Genomic DNA, 25,752 nt, shown 5'->3' with positions numbered 1-25,752 from the left:
AAAAAAAAAGATACTGTCTTTTTAATGGAAGAAAAGCATCAGTATAATGTATTACCGAATGCAAATGCAATAAGGAATAACATAGAGCTCTGGTTATGTTCTGTGACATTGGCTTAACAGTATTAACAAATTGCACAAAATCTGGATTTTCCCTATTGCTGAAAATAAGATGATAAAAGACATGGGAAATTTCTCTCTTCCATATGATCATAAAATAAATATTATTCTATTTTTTCTTTGTCTTCTCACCAGTCATTTGCAGAAATATTTTAGTATTACTTCTTTGTTAAGCCAGCTCTTTATCATGTATGTGTTAAGCATACAGTACAAGGAGAAATGGAACAAGGTGGCAGTTACAGCAGTGGCAAGATGCAAATTTATTCTGGAAAAAAGTAATATGTGCACAATATCAAGCATGCTTAAGTTTGTGCCAGGAAAACTATTACGAATGAAGAATGGATGGAATGGGATTTTGCATCATACATGATTACGTTGCTTAACTTCATAGAAGAGTCTTTGTCTACTCCTGATGTCCCAGATGCCACCAAGAGAAGCTGCATACCATGCTGCTGGAGTGAAAATGGCAACAGATACCCCAGCAGTAGTCACCTCTGCAACATGACTCTCTGTTTCAAAAATTAAAGAAATAGACCTCAAAAAGATGACAGAAAAAATTCACAGACCATTGAACTGCAGACACTAACTCCAGGTGAGGAGAGGGGAAGGAATCTATTACACCTTGTACTTGTGTAATAATTGAAAGCCTATAATTGTTTTCTCCTTCATTTTGCCCAATTTTTTTTGGCTACTTTATGCATGTGATGATGTTGTCACTGTTTTTCCTCATATCTCTCTCATATTGTACGACATATGACTGAGAGTAGACAAGCAGTGGAGGAGTTATATTTTTCACTGACACAACTTGAAAACATTTTAATAGAAAAATAAGAGATGGAAGATGAAGAGCAGGAAAGAAGAAAGAAAATGCCTTAAAGATAGCTCTCTACACTAATTCACCATGAGGCAAAACAGAAATAATTACTCTTCTTCATATGCCAATTCATTAGGGATGAACCAGACTTGCTACTGTATAGGTACAGTGTAAAAATAATGACAGTGAGTAATGGTGTGAACAAAAACCCATGAGAAACATCACAGAAATGGATGTTGGATGGCCTTTGCACAGCAGAGGTAGATAAAGGTTATAACAAACTGTTTACTGACCATGTACACTTACTAGAATTAAGAGGTCAGTTGAACAAGAGCTCACCTAGTAAGAGCTTTCTCAGTAGTGTGACTCATCAGCTGTTGTACAGTACCAGAGCACTGCCCAGTTATTGCTCCATCACTTTTCAATAACATATCTCCCCTTTCAAAAGTCTACATTCTACCATTTGTTAAGGCTTTTTCATTTGCATTTCTACATTTTCCCCACTTTTTGCATCAATTCAATATAATTGATAGATGTGCCTCTAACAGAAAATAAAATAACTAAAAAGCACCATGTTTTATTGAACAAAATATAGCATGTTCAAGGAAAGGAAGGGAGGAATTATAGAAACAAACCAGTGCTGAAGAATTTTGCATTAGCTGGTGCCTTTTGTTGTTGTCATATTTGCACAGATCATTTTAGGCTCCTCAGTCCAGGTTGTAGTAAAACACTATCAAAACAAATACTCTTGCAAAATATTTGAGTTTTTGCAGTTTGACATCTGCACCTTGAACCGCTTAAGCAACATGGTTATCTTCTTTTTGTTTTTCTCCAGAATTTAACAGATCATAAAGTGTATACAAAAATGCATTATGCACCAGTGAGTAAATGTTCTTACAACATTAATATTTATCAAGGGGTATTTCATAGCTAGAAAGTAGATAACTATATTTTATTTCCTAAGAGAACATTTCCTATAGTTTTCCTTCGTCTCCCAGCTACACATCAAACATCTCTAAAGTGCACTTTCCAAGTGTAGTTAGAGAATAGGAAGGAATGTAAAGTTTTTAAAAACAGCCCTTATTAACTTTTCCTTCCATTGATTCTACTGTAAACTCTAAAAAGCCTTTGTAAAAAGCAAATTCTCATACACTCAGCAGGTGAAATGTTCCCACAAAAATAAAATTAAACAAATTAAAAACCACCCCAAAGAATTAAAAACCAGCAATCATATTACAATCTTTTCTCTTGACTACTCATATCCTAGTATATCTTTACTGTTTTTATTGCACATTTATGAAAATGGTTGTCCTATATATTTAAAAAAAAATAGTTTCTTTATCTGTGCTAACACATTCTTGTGCACCCTTAATAACTAGAGTAACTTTCAACAACACGTAGATATTAGAAAAACAATGGAATCAAAATCAAAGAGATACTCTGTATTGTAGATGCTCAAGGGCTTCTAGTGTAATTTTGTTGAGACAAAAAGACTTGGATTTCGGAAGCTCTTTGCTCCCATTCCTTATGGAAAGCTGCTGGTTATGTGACAGCAGGAGAACTCAAAACGTAATTCACAATGAATGCCAATCTTTCACCTCCAATATGAAGGCTTCCCAACTACGCAACTTGCTGAGCATAACTGGTTTTACATAGCATATCTAAAAAAGGCTGCTCCTGTTCAACTGACCAGTGAGAAAGGACTGGACTTCTTCAAAACGGGTATTGGAGCAACAGTTTGTTATATATTTCTTTAAATTTTTTAACTGTCCGATCCCACCTTGTAAGGAGAGCACTTGTTCAGCTAAAAGGAACCCCCTTCATGCTCCTTTTGGGTTTGCTCAGTCAACTGGTTCGTGCAACAGTGGCAGAGGCACACTGGAACTGTGTACCCATTCATTGTGATTACACAGACAGAAGCAAATGTATGTTGTCTGTGACGGGAGATGGGAAGGGGAAAGAAGGTGAATGGTTTCCATGGGTAAGAGGACAGTTACGTTTGGGATTTTTTGTGGGTGTTTTTTTTTTTTTGTTAACTTCTGTTTAGTTGTTCTTTTTGTGTGTTTTTTTTTGTTGGTTTTTTTTTTGTTGTTTTTTGGTTTTTTTTGTTTTTTTTTTGCTATGTCATGGAATCATAGCAATCATTCCTCTAATAGAAACTGACAGGACATAAAAGACAGAACTATCAGATGAACACACACAATGACTAGAAATATATCGACAGAGAAAAGACTTAATTTAGCTTTGAGAAACCGTCCCAAAAATAAAATCCTGTATTAACAAGTGCAAAAAACAAACAAAAAAGAAACTCCAAACATTAAAACACAGTGTATAAAATGGTGTGAGAAATTTAAGTCACCGTACAGCCTTTTAGTCAATAAAAAGCTGTGTTCATGTGTCCTTGTTGTTTGGGTAGTGGCCCATTCTTTTCATTTTATCCAAAAGGTCATTCAAGAAGAAATCTGAGGGTAAAGCACTCAGTCCTTCCTATTTCTGACTGTAGTCGTTTGGGCCTGTTGTGTTTCTATCATATAAGATGAATCCTTTCTTTTATTCCTCATTGGTTGAATTATCTTCCAAAGTTGTTATGCCTCCAAAGCCCAGTCCTGTTGAGTTCTGTGCTGCTGAGACTGTAAGTACTGTATGTAAGAGAATTAATACAAGAACACACAGTTTAAGTCTGCTGTTACACAGTCTTGATGCTGATGAAACTGTGAGCGATGTCCTGTGACACATTGTTGAGCCACTTGTTTTTATAGTCCCTTTGGATTGATGATCTGATAATAGTCCCCATCTGACATCACAGCATTCTGGTTCTGCATTGGTTGGATAGTTGTCATAGAGCCCTGTAGGGTAAACACAAGAAAATATAAACATGAGGCACAAAAAGACTGGCAGAAGTTGGCAGCTCAAAGAACAGTCAATAATTTAGTCTAAGCTATCGAATCCGCATCTTTGGGTGAGCCCGAGACCCTCAGAACAGTTGCCATTTTGTATAAGGCAGTTGTATAAGGAGTTTGTGTAAGTTTCGTATAAGGAGTTGTTGAAGGGATATGCATCATCTAACAGGAAGCAGTATCAAAAGATTATTCAACAGAAGTACGACACTGGTTATGTAAACAAATGACATTAAAAAGTAATTATTGGTGTTTGAATGACAAGGATATTTGAATTCTTCCTTTTTGGGAAGTAACAACTAATGATGAAGCAACACCTATCAAACCATACATTTTCACAGAATTTGAGAGGATCTTGAAATTATTCTTCAGTCTGCGAGCACATACCCGTAATATCACTGTCCCTGAAAAGATGAGCATTAAATAACAAATAATTGATATACTGACAATATTGACACTATTGATTGTCAAACCAATACAAATCCAACAGTTTCACAGGAACAGCTTCCAAACAAAGCTGTTCAGAGTCTACTTATTCTGAGTCTATCCTACCTCAGCTGAGTTTTTCCAGCTAGGATGTTCTCTTGGGCATATCCCAGAGGTGAGAACAACCTTTACTTGCCATGCAATAATTGGATCTCTTGATATTTCTGACTACATAGCTAGGCCATTTCTGCCTTTGGAACTTTATTGAGTTACTCAGCCTGATCTGATTATGAATTTTTTAACAGTTAAAGGAATTTTGTCTTTTCCAAAAGACACAACTGTCTTTTTGGGAATTGTCAGTGCTGTCTGCATTACTATATAGGAGAGTAACATAACTGGAGTGTTCTGTTTGCTTCAAACATATCTTTTTTTCTGATAAATTAAAAGAACTTAATTAGGCTGTTAACTAACTGAAATGCAAGAATGTCTAACATAATGGACAAACTTCTTTTCTCCATTTAAACTGATCTTGGAATAAATTTTGCAGTAAATACTCTATGGTAGTGCTAGGTTTTACTAGAAAAAAACCCTGTGTTGAAATATTAGGATAAAGATTTTGAAAGCAGCTACATAATACATTGTTATAATTTATAAATTAACTTTACTTCTTGGAACAAGAATTACATTTTGCCTAAAGTATCACAGCAATGGTGTTACTTTCAAAAAGCAATGCCTACATTCTTAGGTCCAGGCACCAAACTGCTTGGTTTTTGTGAATAACCTGTAAAGAAAAGCAGCACATCTTAAAATAAGATAAAACTGAACTCTTTCGTTCCTACTTCCCTAATATCGATCTGCAACTAAACAAAAATTGCATTATGTATGCTGAGCATGTTAAAATGCAGATTAAACCTAGACTGGCACTTTTTTACACAGCTGACACAACAGTCTACTATGTTATACATGAGCCCAAGTAAGGCTGTTCCTATTTTTTAGTTTAACCAAGTTTTCAAATATAGAGGAATGAGAAGAGCTTGTTTGATTTTCTGTAAAGTCAGGGTTTACTCTGTAGGAAATCACGCTATTTTTGCACGTATGCAGTCAGATACTTTAGGCAGCATACCAATGCTTGAAAATTATTCTCTCTCAGGTCATCACTGAATGTACTTCACGTTTTTTAAGAGATCCTGTTGCATTTTGGAGATTGCGGACAGTTGTGGACAGTTGTTTACGGCAAGTATAAAAAAGCAGTCTTATTGCTAACATCATATTTTCTGTAGACCCATATTTTGGTGTTTGTGTCCATAACTGTTTTTAAACACGGTAACATGCAGGAAGTGCCACCCAAAGCAGGTAATTATACGATCTATTCTGTGACTGCAGTAGCTCAAATTATGAGTGGTAATTGAAGAGACACAGAGAATGGTTAATGCTTTGATCACACCAAGGCTTGTTTACTATTCAAACTATATTTCCTGCCTTTCTTGTTATAGGAAGACCCAGACTTCCTTTGAAATCAAAGCTTATATTTACAAGGTATTTAAATATACAAGGTATCTAAATAGTTCATATGCACTTACTGAATTATAAATAAATTGAAAGCAACTGCACATTCAAAGCTGCGTTGAACTTGTTCCTTGTTGCAAAATTACATTTCCTCTTTATCTCAATTCAGCAATTGAATTTAGGCTTTGAATTTGCAGTTACATATTTAATAATAAATTAACTACAGAACCACTCTTCATATGACAGTAGCAGAACATTTGGATAAATTCAGCCAGAGCTTTTGCACTGAAATAATAAAACTTCACGACTGTGCTTCACGACATACTTGTTTCTAGCCCTAAGTATCAGTTTTGGCCGCTTGGATCTAATCAATCGCTCTACTCAGCCAGAGGGTTATAAACCTGTGACTTACCAGAAACTCTGGAAAGCTGGCTACATCAGGCTTGGAAAACCAAGGAGAAAAAAACTAGTTTGTTCTTTTATCAAAACATTTTATATGGACACAGAGTTTGGGGTAAGAAATAAAAAGGATATCTTTTCCCACCAAACCACCAAGGCTTCTTTCTTCTGCTTCTGTCTTCATAGTTCAGTTTGTAGACATCATTACTCTCTATTACTTGGATGTTCAGTAATTATATTTCTGAGGCTAACTTACCAACTGTTACTGGCTCGAAACCTACTTTGCTTTTCACTTTTCACTTAAAGTTCCCAGCTCTGAATCTCCATTTCCCACCTTTTCCCAGCACTCACCTATACTTCACCAGCAGAAATCTTAGCCCACATGTTGGACCTTGACCTTAATCAAGGATCTAGAATTTGCCAGGATAATTTTTGGTATCAAACCGTTCTCCAGACAGCTATGCTACATCTTATGAATGTTGTGTGAAAGCTATCTCTTTGCCTTGTAACCGGATAGTTTTTTTCACACGCAGATAACTTTTTGATGATCAGCACAGCAGTTATATCTGTAGGGAGTGTGTAGGGAGTACTAATGCTGATGCAAGAATTAAGGCTACTCATTTGACTGAGATTATGTTAATGGAGATATGACTGTAGATAAATCCCGTGTATCCTGCTCAGCTGAATCATACTGAAAGAAAAAGGAGCAACAGCAAGAGCATCGTATTCACTTTGTGCGGAAAGAGTTTTTGGGGAAAAGCAGAAACCCACAAATAAGTTCTTTTACAAGACTTAAAAAAACAAAGACTACCTATGCATATGTGGTCTGCTGATCATTAGCTAATACAGAGAATGCTGTGGTTTCTGCCTGAGCACTTGCAGTTCTGTTGCACAGGAACCAGCATGCAAAAGAGGTGGTTGCATTTCCACATCTCACCCCAACACTGTCAGGATGTATCAGGCTTGTAGCTGGATCTGTGTCTGCAGCAGTTGGTCTGGCTTGGCCCACTTCTTGGTTTCTTTGCTACAGCAAGAGCTATGGAACCATAGTATACTGCATCAAAGGAAACTGGTCTGGTTGATATATTTGTTGTTGTTGCTGGACAAGTGTCTTGGAAAATCACAGAAATAAAACAGACTATCATATGTTATGTTTTTTCCTCATTTTCTTTCTGTAGAACTCTAAACTGTGGTCCTTTTTAACATAGATTTCTGATCATTTTGAGAGGCATGCAAAGCTTCTTGTGCTTGAAGAAAAGACCATGAACTTGAAGAAGAAACCAGATGAATGGATGTAGTACACCAAAAATTTGGAATGCTCCAATTATGAAGCCCAAAGTAAATAATGTCTGCCAAGAGTGATCCATCCAGCAGTGACATCATTGTATCAGTGAACGCCAACACTCTGTATGACATTTCTCTTTCTGAGGAATTATATCTGAAATTTCAATATTAATATTTTCCAACTACAGAAGGCAAGAGAACATGTTAGATATTATATGACTAGATTTCACTCCTTGCTTACATCTGATTTGGAAGCCAGCACTCTTCGATCTTATCCAGATGGTCCTCTCAATTTCTAAATTGCTGTGTCTGTGAAACATTCTGATGTTTCTGTTTAGACATGTATTTTATACTCTTCTTATTACGAAAAGTAATAAAATGAAATGTTGAAGAAGGCTTGAAGATAAATAAATTACTCTTTAGTCAAACAGATTATTCTTAAATTGGTGAATAAGACTCTTCAGTTCTTTTGAAAAGGTTAATTTCCATTTCAGGCTCCATTCCAATTGTTGGAGGAGATCTGGGCTGCTGTGTTTTAATGTTGTTTTATCACTGTATGTTGGTGACTATTTCAGATAATTGCCTCTGGAATATTTTACTGTGTGTATGTGTCCACATTCAAGAAAAATTCATTGTGTTTCCTCACCATGCGTGGATTTTTTTTCCCTGAAATATGTATAGGACCAATTTCCTCCTTCTGGTGTAAATCAGTGTTATCCCTGTGAAACTGACTGAGCTGCTGCAAGTCAGAAAAATAAGTAAATAGCTGACTCTCAAGGCTATATAATGAAGCTTTTTAGCTCTGCTGTGTTGAGATACAGGCTAAGGATGAGAGAACCTGCTTCTAGCAAGCATTTGGCTTTCCCCACCACCCTTCCAGTTTTGCTTCTATTATGTACAATTTTTGATCAAAAGTATTTACTACTGTGATATGATAAGAAAGGAAAGAGTCATACGTATTGAAGTACTGTGTTACCATGGAAAGCTCAGGAATATCAATAGGTTCATTACCTGGGTTGTTTTTATAGGAGAAGAACATTTGCAGCTAATAAACTTACTATGATATGGGACCTCATTTATGGGAAAGCCCCAATATTCAAGACTAGAATAACACTGGACTCACAAAGATGAGCTATTTAGTAGACAGATTCTGCTGCAAAACCATGTCAAATTTTCCTTGTAAACAGATCCATAGCTAGTAATGATTTAAACCAAGCTTGTCAAACATAAACGGGATTTGTCCTGCTGTCTGTGTTAGCTTGATATTTTGATATTTTAGGACCTACTAAGAGGTGTAAGCAGGAGGCAAATGACACATTATTACGAGTTATTTTTAGAGTAAGAATTTGGATCAAGTGCATATTTATTTTTGAGTTTGCCAAGAACAACATAAAGTGGATTGAATTCAGATATTTTCTCTTCTTGAATTGTTTTACAAAGCAAAATATATTGTGATGCATTATATATATCACATTTTCTCAAGGAAATTGCTTTTCAAATTCAACTGAAATCAGGGCATCTGTTTTGAAACAGACACTCTGTAGCTAAAACCGTTGGTGAAACCCAGATACACATCTGTCCTTTGAGAGGAAGCTGCAGTTTAAAGAATTGTTCCCAATACCTTTGCTGAGCTTTGTTTGTCGACAAACTCATTCTACAGATCAGTCAGAATTCTCTGTAATAATTCTCACTATGTCCTTAGAAACATTACTGTGTGCTATGAAGCATGACTGTTGAAGCATCAGTTGAAGCATGACTGTATGAAGCATGTTCAGTTTCTTTTCTCTTCTTTACTCTAAAGGAGGAGGAGTTTCTGCAGAAGTGTTACTTTGCATGGATCACCTAAGTATATGTTGCTGATATTTGCCAAAATAGATGTATGGGAGAATATTCACACTGTGCATTCCAAACAACCGAGATGTTAATAGGAACACATGAAATTAGGAGCCTAAATTAATATGAATTGAATTGAAGGATATGAGTGATCCAAATCACCTGAATCACCTGCCTGCTCATCTCTTCTCTCTCCTCACTTTCTCCTTCTACATGAAAAAGTATCGGAAGTCTGTTCAGGACAGGAGAGTAGACAAATCTGATTTTCCTCCTGGTGGCAGAAGACTCATTCCGATGACACCAGACGGTACCATGCTGGCTTTGGAAGAAGCTAATGCAACATGTCTCTGCCTTATTGCTGCTTCCTTTCCCTCACACAGGAACCTAAGTGCTCCATTAAATTCCATGACATCTATTCTACAGGTAAGGAGTGTGAGCATGTGGCTGGGATTTCCTGCCTGATACTTGCTGCTAGGTGACAGCCCTGTCACGCCACAAGGCACAAAGGGACAATAAGTCTTGGTCAATACAAAGAAAGCCCTTAGCAACACAGCTAGCCCTAATTCTGCACTCTAAAGTGGTCCAGACTTGGCACATGGATAACAGTTTTGGGACTGTTGTCCCAGCAGTCAGAATAGGCTATATCTGTATTAACAAGTAGTTCTGGGCAAGAGAAGATCTGGATAATGAAGCAGCTGCTGCTGAGTACTTTGTGTCAACCCTGAGGGCTGACATTTGAAGGGTTTTTACCTCATTCTAGTCCTAGTCTAATTCTGTCGACTAATGTGCGTTAACGGTTAGGACGTGTTAGATATGGTCCTGTAGCACATCTCCTAGTTTAGTTTAATCCAAAGGAACCCCATTTGTATCCTCCAATACCTCTCCCCAGTGCAAGTCAAACAGCAAGATATATGAACAGGAGATTTGCTGTACACTCCTGAACTAGATTGCTAATGTGGATGCAACTGCAGCATTGGTGTTGATGGTGTATCCTGGCTGCTTGGGGAAGGGTCATTTGTGCGGAGGAGAGATAAGCTCTCCCCTCTCTTTGGGAACCTCTGCTGCTTATTTGGTGGAGACTGAGCTCTCACGTTTTCTGGGTTGAGCAAATTGCAGGCCTGAATGGATAGTTTGGGCTGTGAAGAAAACATTTACGGCCTCTGTATCCTCTCTCTGTCTCCATTGGGAGATGGCAGTAAGCGAAACAGAAACAGTTCATGCGCTGGACCAATCCCCAGGCCAGCTGCTGGACGACATTACTTTCGAAGGCATGGGAAAAACAGGAGTTGTGAGTTATTACCAGGCTCTTTCCAGTGCTCTGTACAGAGAGTCATACACCTTTCATCTCTCTTTTCACACACAAAGAACATGTGTGAAAGAAATCTTCCACATCTTCCATTCACACTGAGGATAAAAAAAGGAAAAGATGACTACATCTATGAAAAAACAAAACAATCCCACTGGTATGCACACTGTTTTCATAAGAGTCACAATTAAAAACCTTGACCTGGATCTTTTCATGAGACTCATTCATTGTAATCTGTCACGTGTGTGTATGCCTAAATACTATTATTATGTCCCTTAAATAAGATTCTGTTTTGCATGGGCAATTCTAGACATCTGAGATGCAGAAAGAAACATTAGATGAAACAACTGGAAACTTCAATCATATGGATATAAACTCCAAAGGTGTAAACTTAATGCAACTATTCAATTTTAATGAGTATGAAAAACAGTATGTTCCAGAACAGTGCCTGATGGAAAGACTGACTTCATTTCTTCTACTTCTTAGAAGAAAAGGGGGAGAGAGGAACACAAACTTCTTTCTAGCTAACTGCATGTTTCTATAATCAGAACCATGCTGTGATCCTGATTGTTTTGATAAATCTCCCAAGTACTTTCTTTTCCACTGCAGTTGTCCCACACCCTGACATGCATTTCTACAGAAGACAAGTTCTGGTGATACACAGCTAGTGTAGCATCCCCTCTTCTTTCTCCACTATCTACTTTAATTGGTGATAATCAAGGAAGACATTCTCAGGCTAGAATACGTCTTACTCATTATACCAGTCCTTCAGGAATTTCCAAGAAGTCATTATTAATCCACATTATAAAGCAAACTTTTTTTTTTTAATTTAATGGTGTCAAAGATAACAATGACTGCAAAATTTCTTGGTGACAAATAGCCAGTCCTATGCTGTTTTCTCATCATGTGGACCTTCCAAGGAAGGATAAGACCTTTGTTGTTATTTCTTTTTATAGCCTCCAGTATCTTTCTTCCCCCCCCCCAAGAGCCTCCCCTCGATAAAATCCTGTCCTAAAAGAAAAACAAAGCCCTTATTATAAAACTATTGCTTCTAAAACATTATTAAAGAAAATCAGAATCCACAAATTCTTGATGTTTCTCAGAGACAAATCGTCCTGTAAGCAGATGGGCTCCTTTTTTTCTCTAGACAATATTTTATAATTCACAGGGTTCCTTAGCTAGCCAGCTAGTCTTTCATTAGTTTCATGGTGGGGAAAAATACCGTACCGACATAACCCAATTAAGTTCCTGCTGGATTTCTCTGAAAATGTAAGTCAAAATTTAAAAAAAAGGACCTGTAGCATTTCTCTCCATGGGGTACCATTGGAGTGAGGAGCAGCAGAGATATTCAAGCCTAATTTAAATGAGTGACAGGCTGTGGCAAAATGCTGTTTGTGAGGAATCCCTGAACATAAAGCTTGCTCCTGCTGTATTTCCTGTAGCAGAGCTCAATGGTGATGAGGTTCACAGTGGCCTTAGCTTGAGTGGAGATACTAGACAAGCAGCTATAACACCTAAAAATCAAAGAGAAATACCTTTGACCTGACTCTTTTGGGTTTTGCTGATGAATTCCACCTGCCCCAGGAAGAGCAGGATCAGTAACTGGAAATCCCAGAACATGTCTGCCAGACAGGAGTTCACAGAAAGTGCAGCAGGAGAAGAGGTGGGATGACCTGCTTTCAGTTGCTTTTCTGAAAAAGAAGTTCAAGTTAACTGTCAAGCCACAAGCTACGCTGAGGTATTTTGTCTGCTGTGGAACTCACTGTACTTTGCATGAAATAATTCTGTTTTCTTTAAGCTGCAGAGAAGTGTAATTCTTTAGTCCTACAGCAGATATTAGTCTAATTTCTCATTGTTGAGTGACAGGAAATGAACTTACTGTGAGCTGGTGATTAATAGGAGGGTGACAACGGGCCTGTACACCAGACAAAGTTTGACTTGCAACCTTGTACCTCTCCTCAGCATCTTCTCTTGCACACAACTACCTAGTGTCAGAAAGCTGACTCCTATGGGTCTGTGAATACAAGCTCTGTTCTGCTGATGTTGTGGGTCTTGACTTGAGAGGACAAAAAGTTAAACCAAATATTGGTGGACTGCTGAGATGACACCCTGAATTTAAATGTCTGCAATAAGACCTTGGTGACTAAGAGCAGCTACAGCAAATACAGTGCAGCCAGCACTGTTAGCAGGGGCTGGAGAGCTAGTCAGCTCATCAGGTGCAGATGCCTACTTAGGCTGAATTAAATAACTCTCAGCTCTACTGACTACACAAGATATTTGGTGACTTTAGTGAGAGCTTAGTCACAGAGTTTATGTATAGATACCAACAATACTACCACCTGCAATAAAATGAGTGTAATGCTCCCCTAAATCTGTTGATGGTTGGACTCAATTATTTTAAAGGTCTTTTCCAACCTTGATGATTCTGTGTGTGTGTGTGTGTGCGCGCTTCTCATCCTAAACTCAGAGGTATCAACTAACAGTAATTTTTGTGAAGTCATCTGTTTTGTGTGTTTTATGAATGGATTTGGACTTTGAGATATACTAGGAAAATGAAGAGGTGGATATGTATTTCCTGAGAATAATTACTAAGATGGTTTTGTTTACTGTTTGTTCTTTGCCACTGTGTATGTGTGTAAGTTGTGCACACATGTGCATATGCACGCACACACACACATATATTGTATACATGTTGTAAATAAAAAATATCCTAAGTCTTTCACTTCAGCGTTTACTGTCCTAGCTTAAACTGGAAAATATGGCTCATTTGCTTACTGTGTATGCATATTGGAAGGCTATTAATATCTACAAAATGCATTGAAGTGCTAAGCACCATTACCTAATTGATGACTATCAAATTGTAACTCTGCTTACATTTCATCACATTGTCTTTTGCATATGGATATTGCTCAATCGTGTGCAATAGATTTAATCTTCAAGAAGAAATACAGTAAATATCTTGCTACCAGAACCCCCCTAAATCCAAACACAGGGTATAATCACAGAATCACAGAATCATTAAGGTTGAAAAGGACCTTTAAGATCATCAAGTCTAACCCTTAACCCAGCTCCACCATGCCCTCTAAACCATGTCTTGAAGCGCCACATCCACACATTTTTTGAATACTTCCAGAGATGGTGACTCCACCACCTCCCTGGGCAGCCTGTTCCAATGCCCGACCACTCTCTCAGTGAAGAATTTTTTCCTAATATCCAGTCTAAACTTCCCCTGGCACAACTTGAGGCCATTTCTTCTCATTCTATCACTAGTTAGTTGGGAGAAGAGACCAACACCCACATCGCCACAACCCCCTTTCAGGTAGTTGTAGAGAGCGATAAGGTCTCCCCTCAGCCTCCTCTTCTCCAGACTGAACAACCCCAGTTCCTTCAGCTGCTCCTCATAAGACTTGTGCTCCAGACCTCTCACCAGCTTTGTTGCCCTTCTCTGGACATGCTCAAGCACCTCAGCATCCTTCTTGCTGTGAGGGGCCCAAAACTGAACACAGGATTCGAGGTGTGGCCTCACTGTTGCTGAGTACAGGGGTAAGGTTAAGTGAGTTGCCACAAACGTGATGCCTGCCTCTGAGATGGTATAGAACATTTACGGGGTTTTATATTTTACTCTGTTTTTAAGTAGCTTACCTTGTGCAACTAATTTAGTATGAAGCTTTCCAGTGCACCCCTGATTTAAGGTGGAGACTCTCAAATTTCAGATATTTGGACCAGGCTGTCAAACAATCTAAGTGTAAAAATACCTTTTTACTGATTTAGTGGGAATAAGTTGCCTAAATATCTTCAGGATTCTCAGATGATACTCTAGGCACCAGAAATCTGCTATAAAAAACATTGTTATAAGCTGAAATATTGTGTGTGCATGATTCCTAACCAGTCCTGAAAAAAGTATCTGAGGTACCTGAGATGTACTAAAGGTATTTGTTGCCTTCCACGTCCTCTCTGTTTGGATCATTCTGGGACAGTGTTTGAAGCAGAATGGAATGTAAAAGGAACTAAACCATTTTATCAGTGAATGTATAGACCTCTATTAGCAATACCTTTTAAAATTAAAATACTCACAGAATGTAATAAGACTCAAGAAGAGACCAAAAGATCAGTTCTTCAGGGGTGAATAACTGATTCTTAAAATTCTTCACTAGTGAAAGACGTTTCCTTAAACATTTACCTTCCAAGAGCTGCTGCACAGTTTTGAATGCTATGCCTTAGATTCTTCATTTATCTGACATAAGAATGCAGGTGAACAAATGTGAATATACTAAAAACAGGACTTGCCTCTTTTTTGCTGAATATTACATGACACAGAGCCTCTTTTCTCTGAATACTGCATGACACGGGGTAACAAAAATCCTCCACTAATTTATTAAGCATAAGAAATAACCAGAAAAATTTATTCTAGTAATTTTGTTTTGTAAAGTTAATTATTGTGGCAAGCTGTAGCATAAATGTGTTACTAAATCTGGGCTCAAATCCTAATACCTCCAACAAACCTTTGTGGTGAGGAATACCTTCAGGCTCTCATAGTTAGAGCTAATGGAAGAAACATTATTCATGCTTTCCTTCACATTTACACTTATGAAAACAAGTGAAATTAGCCTTTCTATACTATACCTGTACAGATGAAACTCGATAGTCCTCCATAGATGACATCATCATTGTCTGGTAATATAAAGGGACACCTCGTCTGAACCTCCAAACAGTATTGCTTGCAAGGAATTCTGTTGCTGCAGTGAAACTGTGTGACTTCAAAATACTGGGAACAGAGCCAGGCTTTGTAGACAGTCTGGAAAAAAGAGAAGAAACAGAAGTATAGATGGATGACAATAGCACTGTCATTAGTAGAAGAACATACTGTACTGCACACCTACATTAACACCGTTTCTGAAAGCAAATTTTGAGAGAAAATCACCTGGGTAAAACATACAGTTAACTATTGACTATCCTCCCACTTCAGAATTGAAAACTCCAGCCAAGATATTTAAAAACAACAGTTAGTCAGGACTAGGTTTGTGCTATTATTTTATCTTAGTTTGTAAACTGGTATGTCTCTTAGATGCTCCTTTTTATTAGCAGCATACACACACACCACACACCCCTGTCTCTGTACCTTACTATGTACAAATTGAGATCCTAACCTCAATTTGAATTTTTTTTGGAAAACAATATGAAAGTAAGTGTAAGAAAGAGTTTAAAACTGGGCTCAGGCCAGCTCTGTTCTTTGTATCATCTAGAGCTAAGCTATCAGGTTGCAATAGATGGTGCTGCTTCCCTTCAAATAAAACCTTATCCAGTCCACAGCATTAAAACACACATTAGGGTTCCTGAACACCAACAGTTGTAGACTAGGGGATAAATCTGCAACAGTGAAGACCAATGTTTACATTTGGGAACTAGAAGGAATACATTAAGATGCTGTCATCTGATGCTGTGTAGCCATAACTGCAGGGCTTGTGATTATTACAATTATTTTCATCATTTAAACAGAAAAGCAAAACAAACATGTTGATTTTAGTTTCTTTTGCCTGTCCTTTTCTGAGCAATGACCTTTGTTGTAGGAATGAAACTAGCCTTTTGGACACAGAAATGTTTCATATGTGCTCATACAAAAATAGACTGGACACTAGGATACAAAGGTGGTGAAAAACCTGTATGACTGAGTACAGAGAGGTTTGCTTGTTTCCCGTTTTATTTTCCACTTATCTGTTTTGAAGTACATTGTTTACTGGCTAGATATTTGCTATCTATGTTGTTATATAACAAAAATTTCCTTTTTGTATTCATTCAGAATATCTGAAAATCTTAGTAAGTACCTTTCCTTTATCACAGGCTGAAAAGCAATATAGCCAGCTGATTATTTTCCTTCTTCCTAGACAGGTTTTTAATAAAAAAGGAAACTTGGATTTAATTTTTAAGCACTGAAAATTCAAAACCTGATACCTGAAAAGAGCAATCTAGCTGAGAGTTTGGTTTGATTTCAGTATGTTTAATCTCATCAATTATAATTTTATTAGTGTCAATGGCAGCTTAAATTGTATAATTAATTTCAATGTATTAGTTCCAGAATCACAAAACTTTTGTCTTAGCTTCTTTGCAATTGTGGCAGGTACGGGTAAGGTTGCTAGGTGATCAAGTGAAACCTTTATCACTAATCTGTGGGTTGTGATTATCTCTTTACTGTAACTTTTGCCTACTGCATTCTATAGAGCATTATTTTGTTAATTACAAATTCAATTTTAATTGCTTGCAAAGGTTTCTTATCCACAGTAAATGATTAATGAGAAGGAAGACTCTGAGGTGTGTGTACTTTTTGTTCTTAAATAAACTTCTAAACAGCAAGTGGTTTTCACAGTGTTGACTATATCCCCCACCACATTTTTAATGCTTCAGTTGCTATATTGACACTTGCAACAATAAAATAAATAGATTAATTTTTTTTCTACTTTTAATTAGTCAGTGAGCATAGTCTATTGGTCAGAGACAGGAACTCGGATAAATATTCCCAGATGTTCCTTCCTGATATTGTAGACCTGAGAACCCACATGTTCTCTACATAGAATAGATCTAAGAGTAGTCAGTTGGTTTATGAATCACACTTGAAAATGTACATCAGTTTATAGGGAGCATATTGAACAGCACACCATACATGATGACAAGAAAATGAGCAAACCCATGTGCCTAGTTAAGCAAGACGGGAAATAAATGTTTATTCAAGAGCAGAAATAAATGCAATTGTAGGCTTCTGTGAACTTCTTTTTATGTATCCAATCTCAGTTCCTACACATCATCTTCCTGCTCTGATTCACAAGTCCTCAGCTTTGGCTCAAAATTACATTTGAACTCTTGTCCATATTTTTAAAGAATGCATGAGATCTATTTCTCAGATAAATGCCTCTCACCCTGTATCCTTTTCATTGCAGCCCCTTTCAACCTTGCCTGCAATCTACATTGAGATTTTTAATATGCTGCTCCCATTTTGCTCTGTTTTGGCCAGCGAGGCTACACGGAAACTAAGATTTTCAGCATTCTGTCTGGATATGAATTTAGGTCATATCCCACTTTGGTGTGAGATGCTGATACTTGTCAGTCTTCCTATCCCCATGCTCTGCTTTCTGCAAAAGAAATTTCAAGTTTGTAGGACAAGACACCTCTGCAGAACACTGTAAGATGTCCAAGAAGTAGTAGGTGAAATCCTCAGGGCGTCCTGAAAACTATCCTAGAAGATAAGAGATGCTGGTCTTCAGCCCTTCCCACAAAGATCCTCCATTTTTAAAAGATTTTTTCAGGCTTCAGAACTGGCATGAAAGGCTCTGAGTAGCTGGAGGAGTGAACATCACGGAAAAGCACCATGAGTACTCCAAGAGCTGAGGTGGAATTTAAAGTCACATCTGGATAAGGGAAAAAAATAGAGTCAGAGCCAGATTTGAGCACTAGAGAAGCCTCAGCCATAGTGCCTAGCTGTTAGCCCACTGCCTCCACAGCTTTGGCCTGTGCTAACTCATACATTTCCAGACAGCACCCTGCCATCCGCTGGGAAGGGCATATTCCAAGCACCGTACCTAGTAAGCAGTTTTGATATGGCCGTGCTGTTTTTTGGAGAAAGGGTTAAAAATTCAGATGTTTGCAGACGAACTGTGCTGGGCAAGCAGGTAGGCCAGAGAGTAGTCCCGCTCCACTCCTACTAGTACAGACATGGTTTAAGTGCCTACTTTCCCAACAAAGACCCAAATAACCTCTCCCACCCTTCCTGAATAACCTTAGACTTTCTATGCACCCAAGGTTTCACACAGTAATCTTCCTTTCATGCCTAAAGATATGCTACCCAAGAGGGACTACAAAAGTGTAAGAACTGATCTCATATTTGTGCATACCACTTACTGCTCAGCACCCTTTGCATGAGTCCCATGGCTGACCCAACTGTGTAAGCAGATCCAGAGTAGTCCAAAGTTTTCTCTTTGTTTCAATGATAGTGAAAGGTGACTTCTTTACCTTAAATATTAGAAGCCCATGATTTGGAACTGAAATGTATTGAAATTTCTTGAAGTTTTCCTAATAGAAAAGCAGATATTATGGCCTTTGATCGAACAGTATTTCTTCTTATACCCTTGAAAATATAGGTTTTCATTGGTTGGGAATTCTGCTGGCAAATCCCAAACAGATTTCCAGAGTCTTAAAACATGCACTTTATACCAAGGCCTGAAACTATCAATGAAAATACATATTGGCTTGTATTTTGAGTATGGTGTGCACTTTACAAATTATACTTTGATAAGAGGGTATTTTTTCTGTTTTAAAGGACACCAATGGCTAAACCCAAAGATTTATAATCACAATAAATGCTTCTCTTAAAAAATATTACATATAGAACACTTTGAATTATTAGTTACATTCTGTTATTTTTTTCCTGTGTCATTTTCAGTGTGTCAATGGAAAAGATGGAAGATGGATGTGAGGAGAAGATCCTGTGTTAAGTAGCCAGAGACAGGGAAAATCCCCTAGATTTTCCATTAAGTAAATTTTTCTAGAACAAAATTCTTGCTTGTTCAAAACATGCATTTCCTCAAGATTCATGTCAACAAAACAAATGTCTTGGATTGCATTTCAAGTAAAGCAAAGGGGGGCTGTGGCAGCAGTAGATGGGGCTTTCACTTTATTATATCCCCAATTAAAGAAAACGAAACTAAAACATGAACTGGACTAAACTGATTTATAAGATTGGGAAAGAAAGAGAAAATATAAACATACACAACTATCAAGAGTTCTTGAAGAAATGAGAATATTTAATGATTTTTACAAAAAATTAGAACTTTAGAAGAGATAAGCATAATTTTTATTAATAGAAATTTTGTGACTTTTAGTCAAGCTAACAACAACAAACACAAAAACTAACACACAACATAGATTCTGGATTTCTTAAATTTACAATTTCTACTACATATTGTGATCTTTTGTATATGTTGCATACATATAATGCAGAAAAAATATTAAAATGGACTGGTATTTTCAGCTGGTTTGGGAGATCATGAAAACCTTTGGAAAATCATAGTTGCCAATAGAAATCTGGCAGACTGATCTCAAAGAATGGAAAAAAACATGTTTTTCTGTTGTTTTTTTTTTTTTTTAGCAAGGGAAAGAACTCAGATAAATTGGATTATTGATGCATCATGGCAAGCACATACATACATTAAATAACTGCATGTATCTAAATAGCTCATCTTCTTATCATCAACAAAACTTCAGGCATTCTATATTTGAAAGGGATACAGTCCCAGCTATTAGACAAGACACTACTGCAAAGTTATTATCACATAAGAATAATGTCATCTTTCAGGTACATAAGCGTAACTACAAAATCTCAGAAGGGTTTAGTGGTAATTTTGCTCACCTAAATAAATTAAACCTATACTACTTTGTTCCTGTAGGAAAAAAAATTAAGAATTACACTTTTGAAAAAGTGCACTAATCAATGCTGGCTTTATATGCCCGTATTCATATGCACATGTGCCTACCCAGAACAATCATCATCAAAATCTTCTTGGTATGTGTAAATGATTAATAATATCATGATAAAATACATCATTAATTAGGCAGATTAATTCATTCTTTCACATTCATTTTATTCCTACTGTACAAGTTTCAAGACAATGTCTGGAAGCAGAAAAAATATTTTACGACTTCAGTGACCAAACATCCGACAGAAATAACCAGCTTCAGCACTTCAAGGAAAGAACAATTCACAAACAAATTAGACACCAAACAACATTTGCTTGTCAAATCATTACAGATAATAAATGGATTCAGAGTTAAAAGGAAGAAAACAAGGTTGTGTGGGGAGAATTTTAAGAAACTAAAAGAGCACAGCGTGTGTTTTTTCTCTCAGGTCGTTAGGAAGAGCACTTATTTTTGTCTCTTTGTGGGGAATAGCAGTCCAGATATTGTCTCTTTTTAAGACACTCTGTTTCTCAAATCACATGGGAGGTTAGACAATGTCTCAGAGTTATTTTTTCTGGTCTTCAAAGGCAATCAGGCAGAACTATTAGGTAATACATTTGCATTATTTGCCTAGAGAGAGGCCAATAGCTGCTGCCCACAATGCGTACAGTATCAGCAGATAGAACAGTGCATTGACTAACCACAGGCCTGGTCATTACACTAGCTGACTTGCAACTGGTTGTGCAACTGTACAAAACCAATTTTAATTGTATGACCTGTATTTACTAAGACTGCAAAAATGATAGGAAGATAAAGTTGTATTTGCTATACAGATATGCCCACAGTCTCTCTCCATCCCCCTCTCATTCTCACTCACTCATACGTGCACAATGTCTGCGATAAATAACCTAATTTCTGTCAAAACAGGTTGTGTACATAGCCTGAATCATCTGAGTCACACTGCACAAGATGTATCAGTAGAGCAGAATGGAAAAGCTCAATCATTCATTCTCTATGGCTGCCAATTCTTCACAGTTTTCAAGAGATGCATTCATGTCTCTTCTGCCCCTTGCCCTGTTGTTCCTGACTGCCGTTACCGTCACAGTTCTTAATGAACAGTGTGAAATTTCCAGGAAGTACTTACTCTACCTATGCTCCATGAAAATAACTTTTTTTTTCTCACTGAACAAAAATTTCATGTTGCTGGCTGCATTGTCAAAATAATAATACAAAAGGGAACCTAGAAATCATCAAATAGCTCTTACTGTGGAGGTGTGGAGGATGGTGGAGGGGAAAGTAGGATGAGAGAAGTCACAACAGACACTCCCAAAGTGGTAAATTTTCTGAATCAAAATTAATTTTAACTGCTTTGCATTGATGCTTTGCAACCATATTCGTTCCTGAGTATGAAAATGAAGTCTTCAACAGAGAACAACTTAATAATTTCACCTACCAGTTGAAAAGGAAGAGGCCCCTCATGAACTCTGGAGGTACTCTGTTCATTGACATTTTCAGCCACATCAGTCAATTATACCTTATTGGGATAAAGGAGTTAACATTGCCTTGAGACTGTGATATGATTCCAGCTCAACTTCTCCCAAAGCTTGTGAATATTTTGAGCTAAATTCTGCAGTCTTTATGTATACTGAGGAGTATCTCAGGCTGTGACTGGCTAATCAATTGATTTTTCCAAGAATATTTGTGGAATAACTTACTATATAAGCTGAGGTTTTTCAGCAGAACTGGATGCAGAAACAGCTTTCATTAACAAAAATAAAAATCTGGGTTGCAGATAGTGATGTGGCCTTCAAGTTTTGCTGTATTCTACCCCAATGGTCCCCAGGCCATGCTGACTCATTGACAGCAACAGTGAATAAGCTGTGTATGGAGAGCAAGAACCTTCTTTTTCTGCCAGCCTCAGCTTTAGCATATGATTTTCTGTAGCCAAAAGTAACCTTAAAGATTCTAGTATTCAACATACTGCCTATATGCAACAGGTGATATCTACTTCACATGCTTCATCTCTGCCTGATTCATAGAGTTATGAATGTATGAATGATTTAAAGGCATTATATGTGCATATATGTTTAAATTCCATGCTTTACTTTTTTTTTGAGCCTGGGTGACTTGTTACCTCTGCTTGGTATTCTGTGATATTACCACAATCAATAATGCTATTTCTTCTAGCGTTTCCGTCTTAACCTCTCTATGAAACATTTTTAAAGTATCTACTTCAGCTTAACTTCCTTTTCTTCATTTTAGTTTTAGTATCCCACAACCTTAAAGGACAGGGTCACCAGGTATATTAGGGAGCTAAAAATAGTAGTACTTCTCTTCATGAGCTGAGATGCTGTCAGTAACAGAGTTGGAGAAAAGCTATTGGTAAAGGCTGGAAAACCTTCTAAGCCTTCACTTACCCAAATGAAGATATCCACTCATCCACTCAGAACTGTGCTTGAACATTGGCTAGGCAATGATGAATATGTCAAACAATATATATATCGCAAATAAGGGAACAATATCTTAATATAATTATGGGTTCCATGCCAGCAGTGAGGGATCTCAGAAGAGCATGCCTATTTCTTCCTGTGATAAAGCTTTTGCTGTAAAATTCACTTTAAAACTTATGCATGCTGTACAGCAGTGAAGTAATAGCTACTGTCACCTACCAACTAGCGCAATGTCTGTGCAGTTCAGTATCTAAAAGGATTTTTATATTTGGATCACCAGGGTATTATGTTTTGGTTTGAGTGACAGTGCATCTTCTTTAAGAAGCGCTTTGGTCAATCTCAGTGTCTGCTTTGTGCATAAGGACCTGAGATACCATGTTGTACAAGCAGAGATCTCTTTTAGATAGCTTACGAGTGTATTTTATATAGACTATACAACCAAAATATAGATGGCTAACTCGTACAAGATCTGATTAAGTCTGACAAGGATAGTGTTACAAATGTGAACTCCCCCAGGAACTTTGTCAGTTTTGAGCAGTAAGGGCTGTCTGACTTCAGGAAAACTGCATTTTGCACATGTACTATGGAATAAAAATCAGCTCTTACAGAGAGCTTTCTCCCCATGAGAGCTGTGGGACTGCTGGTGACATTTCTCTTCTGCCAGCCTTCATTCCCAGTCCTGCTCTGAGATTGTGGGCAGCCTCAAGATAGGGCTGGCTAGGCACAGAAATAGTGCAGCAACAGTGACCAGATAGAAGGGATCAACCCTACATAAGGCATCTTTGCCAATGAGAGTCATTGGTATCATCAGATGATTAAACATTCGTTATTACATGCAGTAGAAAACATGTAACAAGTGGCTTTCAAATATGTGGGTTGCTGAAAATAAGATATTTTACAGGAACAGGCTTTCAACAGACAAAAGTTTAAAAAAAAGTTAACATTTTCATTTAGTTTCAACAATTTTGACTGTGGAAATATTTTTCAATGAAGTTCAAACTTATCAAATAAACTACTGTCGTTCTGTTTATACAGCCAAAAATTACTTACAAAACACTCATTTAAATACACAACACATTTTTGTATTTTATTACATTAATATTGACTTCAAGCTATTCTGCTTTGTGGAGAAGTTGCTTTGTACATGCACACACACCCACACTCACACTCAAGCATAATATTTTTTTTTTTCTGGGGAATTCTAATTTTGGTTTTGATTTTTTTTTTTTTTTAAATTTGATCCAGAATGGACACAAATTAGCAATCTGAGTTTCCTGTAAAACAGACTTTATATGTTCCAGTTATCCCATTCTACGTGCATTTTTTAAATTCCTTGTGTTAAAAGACTGCACCAGGAAATGAGAATGTCTGTTTCATATTATGGAAACATGCCTGAAATTTACAGTAATTTGGGAACAAACACATCTGTCTGGTGGTTTTTTTAACCTTTGATTTTATTTTTATTTTATTATAATAATACTTTCTGTTTCTGCATGGATGGACTATCATAAGATAAATATTTTAATATTTATCCAGAAGACCTTGATGCCAGTGAATGCAATCTATTGTACTGAGACAAAAAAATTTAGTGTTTTCTAAATGACAGTAAATTAAATAAGTAAACTTGCTTTTCCTATTTTACCTTTTATATGAATAATTTCATTTCCAAGACACACATGGTATTTTATTTGAAGATAGAGGAAATGTAAACCAAGGTTGAAATTTATTTGCCAGAACACTGTTGATCTTAGCTTCAGTTCATATACTACACAACAAGATTTCTTTTATCCAAATACAAACGAGAGGAATGGCAAGCTCCTCTGCTCACACTTTTGTTGTTTATATTGGAAAAAGATAACCAGAAAGATGCAAATATGCCAGCTCCTAATAAAAAGATGTTTCTTTGATTACAGAGAAATTACTGCAGAGGACAATCAATGTCTCACTGTCATTTTGGTAATCTTAAAGTGAAATTAGACACAGATGTAGAAGAGATCTATAATGTTCCTATCTGCCAGAATAAATTAAGCTTCTGCAAGGAATAGATGTGCAAAAACCAGATCCACCACTCCTATCTTTCTGGTGATTGGCCATCCAATCAGCTGGGGTCATCATAATGATTAACTTCACTGTTGTTTTATAATACCCTAAAACTTGAACTCATCATCTGTATCAGAATTCAGTCTTAGTTCTTACTTAATATCGCAAAGACATTTTCTTTTGAAGATCATAAACATCCCTTTGGGCGAGCTTAAATGAAATTGAAAATTAAATAACTCATTACAGAAATAAGTAGTCTCCTAAAAAGTAAAAAGGGTGCACTAGCCTTTGATTTTGTGAGCTTAATAGTACTCCATCTAATGAGACACTATATTAAAATGTTCACATTGTTAAAATAAAATGAATAATATTTAAAGCATCTGATCAGATTCCATGGAAGATCTTAGGACCACTGACTTTGAGTCAGTTCACAACGGGCAGGGTCCTGTTTTAAGTTTTACAGTCTGTTCTAAAAACACATCTGAATTCATGAGCCAGGCTACCTGTCAAGGCTGGAAAGTTTAAATGTGCTCTCCATCACTCTTAAAGTGATGGCAGTCTATATAAATCAGCTCAACGTGACAATATTCAGAGAATTGATACTGCTGACTACCAGTGTATGCAGGAGACCAGGACAGACTCTCTCTTTATACCCTCTGCTTCCTCAAATTAAGCACCTGTGTTTTTTTGCTTACAAAGCCCTGGTGGTGTTCAGAAGAGACAATCCCTTATGGCCCCAATCAACTTGCAACAGCTGCTGCAGGTGCCTGGCAGATTGAGGGGACTTGTTATAGGCTGATACAAACATACACAGAGAAATAGTTTTCTGTGCCTCGAATTTCTCTTTCCATTTGGAATTACAGCCTCTTTAAGAATAAGAATTATGAACTTTGATGCTGAATTTTCATCTTGATCATGCAAGCCAAAATGTTCTCTAAATCAAAAAAAAAATCTGAAAATCCATTAAATAAGATGAAAAAGGCTAAAAACAAGGAGCCAATGAAACCAGAAGAAATAAGAAAATTAAGGCACCAGAGGTAAGACAGATGCTTTAGAACCTGAAATCTGTTAAAAAAGAAAAAACCCCCAGAACTCATAACAATGGAAGGATCGTGTCATAATATAGACTCTGTTAATGTCATCATTTGTATCACCGACGTAAGTTTATTTTGATTGTGGCCATTTGAAATTGATTAAAAGAACTTTATTGTGTTGTAAATGATCTAGAGACAAAGCAAA

The 25,752-nt window shown here is 37.0% G+C and overlaps 1 protein-coding gene across 1 annotated transcript in view; it reads right to left on the bottom strand.

Annotated features, from left to right (window-relative positions):
• Window positions 1-2,978: 2,978 nt before the first annotated feature.
• NALF1 (NALCN channel auxiliary factor 1) overlaps window positions 2,979-25,752 on the bottom strand; it is a gene marked incomplete at its 5' end in the record, with an annotated part of 493,314 nt that continues 470,540 nt past the window's right edge. The window contains 2 exons of the mRNA XM_082013914.1: window positions 2,979-3,777; window positions 15,206-15,377. Of these exons, the coding sequence (XP_081870040.1) occupies window positions 3,482-3,777; window positions 15,206-15,377 (468 nt within the window). The 3' untranslated portion in view covers window positions 2,979-3,481. The remainder of the gene's footprint in view (window positions 3,778-15,205; window positions 15,378-25,752) is intronic.

Source organism: Phaethon aethereus, assembly GCF_964289735.1.
Source record: "Phaethon aethereus genome assembly, chromosome: 1".
Lineage (NCBI taxonomy): Eukaryota > Metazoa > Chordata > Aves > Phaethontiformes > Phaethontidae > Phaethon > Phaethon aethereus.
This window is presented reverse-complemented; position numbering and strand designations above follow the sequence as displayed.